Source organism: Octopus sinensis, unplaced genomic scaffold, assembly GCF_006345805.1.
Source record: "Octopus sinensis unplaced genomic scaffold, ASM634580v1 Contig01357, whole genome shotgun sequence".
Lineage (NCBI taxonomy): Eukaryota > Metazoa > Mollusca > Cephalopoda > Octopoda > Octopodidae > Octopus > Octopus sinensis.
Genome location: NW_021824787.1, coordinates 12,501 through 17,865, shown reverse-complemented (window position 1 = coordinate 17,865; position 5,365 = coordinate 12,501). Strand labels below are relative to the sequence as shown.

The 5,365-nt window shown below is 40.7% G+C and overlaps 1 protein-coding gene across 1 annotated transcript in view; it reads left to right on the top strand.

Moving 5' to 3' along the window:
• Nucleotides 1-4,643: 4,643 nt before the first annotated feature.
• LOC118760894 (hybrid signal transduction histidine kinase L-like) overlaps nucleotides 4,644-5,365 on the top strand; it is a gene marked incomplete at its 5' end in the record, with an annotated part of 1,357 nt that continues 635 nt past the window's right edge. The window contains one exon of the mRNA XM_036498498.1: nucleotides 4,644-5,365. This exon is cut by the window's right edge and continues 635 nt beyond it. Coding sequence (XP_036354391.1) covers nucleotides 4,644-5,365 — 722 coding nt within the window.

Genomic DNA, 5,365 nt, shown 5'->3' with positions numbered 1-5,365 from the left:
ACAACTACCACTATGACAACATCACCACCACCACCACCACCTCCACCACCACTACCACCACTACTCGCAGCATCACCACCGCCACCGCCAACAAGAGCAACCAGCAATAGAAACAAAATGACAAAACGAACGCCCACAACCTTACCACAGACTATGACAGCCCCTAACCACTACCACAACCTCCTATACCTATATATATATATTTATTTTCTACTCTAGGCACAAGGCCCGAAATTTTTGGGTATGGGGCCAGTCGTTTAGATCGACCCCAGTACGCAACTGGTACTTAATTTATCGACCCCGAAAGGATGATTGGCAAAGTCGACCTCGGCGGAATTTGAACTCAGAACGTAGTGATAAATATATATTATTAACGCTACGTGCAGCACTGCAAAAATGACCATACATACATAGAGACAGACCTTAAGCATTTAAAAGATTTCGGTGCCCCCATATATATGTAATTTAAAATATAAACAGGAGTGGCTGTGTGATAAGTAGCTTGCTTACCAACCACATGGTTCTGGGTTCAGTCCCACGGCGTGGCACCTTGGGCAAGTGTCTTCGGGCCGACCAAAGCCTTGTGAGTGGAGTTGGTAGACGGAAACTGAAAGAAGCCCATCGTATATATATATATGTGCGTGTGTGTGTGTGTGTGTGTGTGTGTATATATATATATATGTATGTATGTATGTATGATGTATGTATGTATGTATGTATGTATGTATGTATGTATGAATGTTTGTATGTATGTACGTATGTATGTATGTTTGCATGCATGTATGTATGTATGTATGTATGTATGTATGTATGTATATACGTGTTTGTTTGTGTGTCTGTGTGTTTACATCGCCGTAACTTAGCGGTTCGGCTAAACAGACCGACAGAATAAGTACTAGGCTTACAAAGAATAAGTCGTGGGGTCGATTTGTTCGACTAAAAGGCGGTGCTCCAGCATGGCCGCAGTCAACTGACTAAAACAAGTAAAAACAATAAAGGAATCAAAGAATAGCAAAAGAAATAAAAATAAGATAAATTTCTAGTTTTTAAAATGAAATAAAATTGACAAAAAAAAGGAAAATAATGTTGATCTTCCACTTTATTTATATTTGAAAACTTTTCTCGTATTTTTTTTTTAAGTGCAAAATTTTGTGAACACTTCGAAATTTCCGATCACACTTCGAATATTACTTTAGCCAATTTAAAGTGATTTCTTTTGTGCCTTAAACCATTTACCATTTCTACAATGACGCCCACCCCCACTAATTCCTTTGATGCTCTAAGCACGTGATTATTTCGGTCAATGGTTAATCCAGCGGTGTTAATCACCTGTGTAGGTTGAACTACACCGGTTAATGAGAAAGAAACCGAGCTGGTTCCTTTTTCTTCTTTTCTTTTTTTTTTTGCAAAAAATACATCATGGGCCCTTAAAATGATATTGTGGACCCAATTTACTATTTTGGTCATATAGATCCACAAAAGTGTTATATGAACTCCATGGGTCATATATATAGACCCCGACGGAGAACCACTAACCTATTCGGGTGTTTACTAGTAATAGCAATTAAATCGTTTTTTTTTCCTCTTCGTATTTCATCGATCAAATCTGATCAATGTCTGATCAACAAGTGACATCAACGTCAACAACATCAACATCCCAACAGCATCTTCTAATTCCATAACCATTTTGTTTCCTATTGTCCACTTCTTCCTTCCTTCCTTTCCCATTTCAACGTCACCTCTCTTTCACTTCCCACCCCACCGTCTTCCCATCTTTCCTTCTCTTTCTCGCACCCGCACATATTTCCATTCTTACACTATCTACTCACAAACCACTATTTCTCTCTCTTTCTCTCTCTCTCTTCCTCTCTTCCTCTTTCTCCCTCTCTCTCTCTCTCGGCTTCTTTCTCTCCCTCTCTCTTATCTGGGTCATTCTTTACCATATTTGAGAAATATTTTCAATTTATAAGAACTTTAAAATGCCGCTGTGTAGAAATATACCTATATATGCATATGCATATGTGTGTGTGTATGTATATGTGAACGTGCGTGCGTATATATAATATATATATATATATATAATATATATATATATATATATATATATGAGTGTGTTTATGTGTGTGTGTGTGTTGTATTGCGTGTGTATATATATATATATATGCGTGTGTGTGTGTATTTATATGTGCGTACGTGCATGTGTGTGTGTGTGTATATATATGTGTGCGTGTATGTGTGTGTGTGTGCGTGCACACACCCATACACATCACTCACGTAACAATTTCGCGTTAATGGCAAAACGGGGAGTGCTTCTTTTTATGCCAACGCTAAAATATCACCGTTAAGGCCCGCCATCTTGAAATATGCGGCTAAGGCAAAAAGTGAGAGAGCGACACCGAGAAAGAGAAAGAGGGAGATAAAGAGAATGAGAAAGAAAGAGGGGGAGAGAGCAAAATTTGAAACTCTCTCATATACATACATTAAATGTGCGTGTATATATATATATATGTGTGTGTATATATATATATGTGTGTGTATATGTGTGTATATATATGTCTGTATATATATGTGTGTATATATCTATCTATCTATCTACCTACCTATATATATATGAGAAAGAGAGAGAGAGAGAAAATAAGTGAGAGAAAGAAGGAGCGAAAGAGAGAAGGGAAAGAAAGGGAGAGAGGGGGCTAGCAATGAGCTGCAGGGTTGTATCAAGGACTGCTCTGTTCCTTACCATTAAGAGGTGACAATATCTGAAAACGGATGAAAGGGGCCGAAAAATCTAATTCCATTTACACCGAAACCTCTGCCAAGAGAAACAGCAACAACAACAACAACGACAATAGTATTAAGGGGAATGATAACAAAAATATATAATTATAAATGATGATGATGATGATGATGATTTGATTACATACGTATATTGTCGCCACTAGCGCCACTAATGCCAGTGGGGTGGCGGCGGCGGGTGGTAGCAATGGCGATCTCTCGATTGCGGCACACTACCACCATCAGCACTGCCACCACTGCCACCACAACTATCATCATCATCATCATCAACAACAACAACAACAACATCAGCTGTAGCATCATCAAAGTAAAAATCACAATTCAATTCAGAAATCCCTTCTAGGGAATCACGCTCTTTACCACCACTACCACCACCACCACCAACATCAACAACATTGCCGCCACCATAACGTCAACATTAATATTACTATCACCAAGCCACTACCACCACCACCACCACCAACACAACAACAACACTAACACCACCACCACCACCACCACCACCACCACCACCACAACCACCACCATCACCACCACTACCATCACCACCGCCACCATCAATGCCAACATCATTATCAGCACCACTATCATCATCGTTAACATCACCTTCTTAAACACCACCAGAATCACCGCCACCATTACCATCATCTCCACGACTAGACCTACACCCACTACCACCATCATCACCCCCATCACCACAACCATCACCATCATCATCATCATCATCAGTGAAATGCATACGGAACAAGAATATTTAACGAACATACTCCTCCCTCTCCTTCCTTTACTCTCTCATACACAACCCCCTCTCTTTCAATCTGTCTGTGTCCTTTTCACTCTAATAGAATACTCCTATCTCTTTCTCTTCCCTCTGCCTCTTTTCTCCTCTCTCTCTCCCTCTCTCTCATCCTTCTACCATTAACTTCACTATCTCTTATAGTAACTCTTCGTTGCACTCGTACGCATTCTCACGCGCACACACACACACACACAACACACACACACACACCCACACACGCACACACGTACGTACACACATACCTACACACACGACTGCGCGCCATTGAGTCTAGTAATTAAGGTGTTGGGATCACGATTCTAAGATCACGCATTCGGTTCCTGGACCAGGTGGCACGTAGGGTCCTTGATCAAGACATTTCACTTCACGCTGTCCCAGTCTACTCACCTGTAAATGAAAACCAGTCGAGGGCTTGTGAAACTCTCTCTCTCCTTCTCTCTCGTCCCCTCTCTCCCTCTCGCCCTCTCTCTCCTCATCTCTTTCCCTCTCTCTCTCTCTCTCTCTATTTTTCTCTCTCCAATATGGTGGCCGAAAGAACATTTATATCTGCGCCAAAATTAACTGTTGGAAGAGTTTTACATGTTACCAGATCAGATTCACTTGACTTTTACCTTAGATACCAAGTACGCTCACCTAAGTGCCGAAATCCTAATGATTCTGAATCAAGTTGATTAAATATGTTTATTTTTGTCTTTTTTTCCCTCTTTTCCTTTTTCCTATTCGCATAACTCTTACATTAGATACCAATACGTTCACACAAGTGCCGAAATCCTAATGATCCTGAATCAAAAAAGTTAATTGGTTACATTTAAAAAATTTTTTTCTATTTTATTTTCCCTCCCTTTGTATTCAATTAACTTTTACATTAGATAAAAATACACTGACCTAAGTGTCAAAACCCCAAAGATTCTGAATCAGAAGTTGGTTGATAAAATGCATTTATTTTTGTATATTTTCTCCCGATTCCGTTTATTGTCGTAAACAACTTACGCCATTATTTTTAATATGTATTTGTATTTATTTATATTTCTGTATCGTTGTATTTTTGCAGGTGAAAAACCGTACAAGTGCACTCACTGTGGCAAAGCGTTTAGCCAGTCATCTAATCTAATTACTCACTGTAGGAAGCATTCAGGTTTCAAGCCGTTCGCTTGCCAGAGATGTAGCAAATCGTTTCAGCGTAAAGTTGACCTTCGACGGCACATGGAGAGTCACCATGCTGTAAACATGCTCCAGTCGGAAAATGACCACCTCATAGAACCACAATTACAACAGCAACAACAACAACAACAGCAGCAGCAGCAGCAGCAACGGCACCATCAACCTCCACTGCCGACACCAGTACCACAACCACCACCACCACTATCAACACAACAACAACAGCAACAATCACAACAGCAACAGCATCATCATCAACAGTATCGACAACATCACCCTCATAATATTCATCATCATCATCATCATCACAATCTTTCACAGCACCCACGTGACCGGTCGTCTCCGCTAACACTTTCAGCGCAGCAGCCACCTCCACCACCGCCGCCGCCACCACCGCTATCGCAGCAGCAACAACACCAACATGAACACCATCACCACCATCACCACCAGCAGCAACAACAACAACAGCAACATCAGCATCAGCATCACCAACAGCAGACGAATACAAATCTAGATGATGAGCATCAGTTACGTCTACACGAACAGCATCCCCTTCATCCGAACAACGTCTTCGCATCGAAGCATCTTTTAAGCGAAAACAACATGGCGGCCATC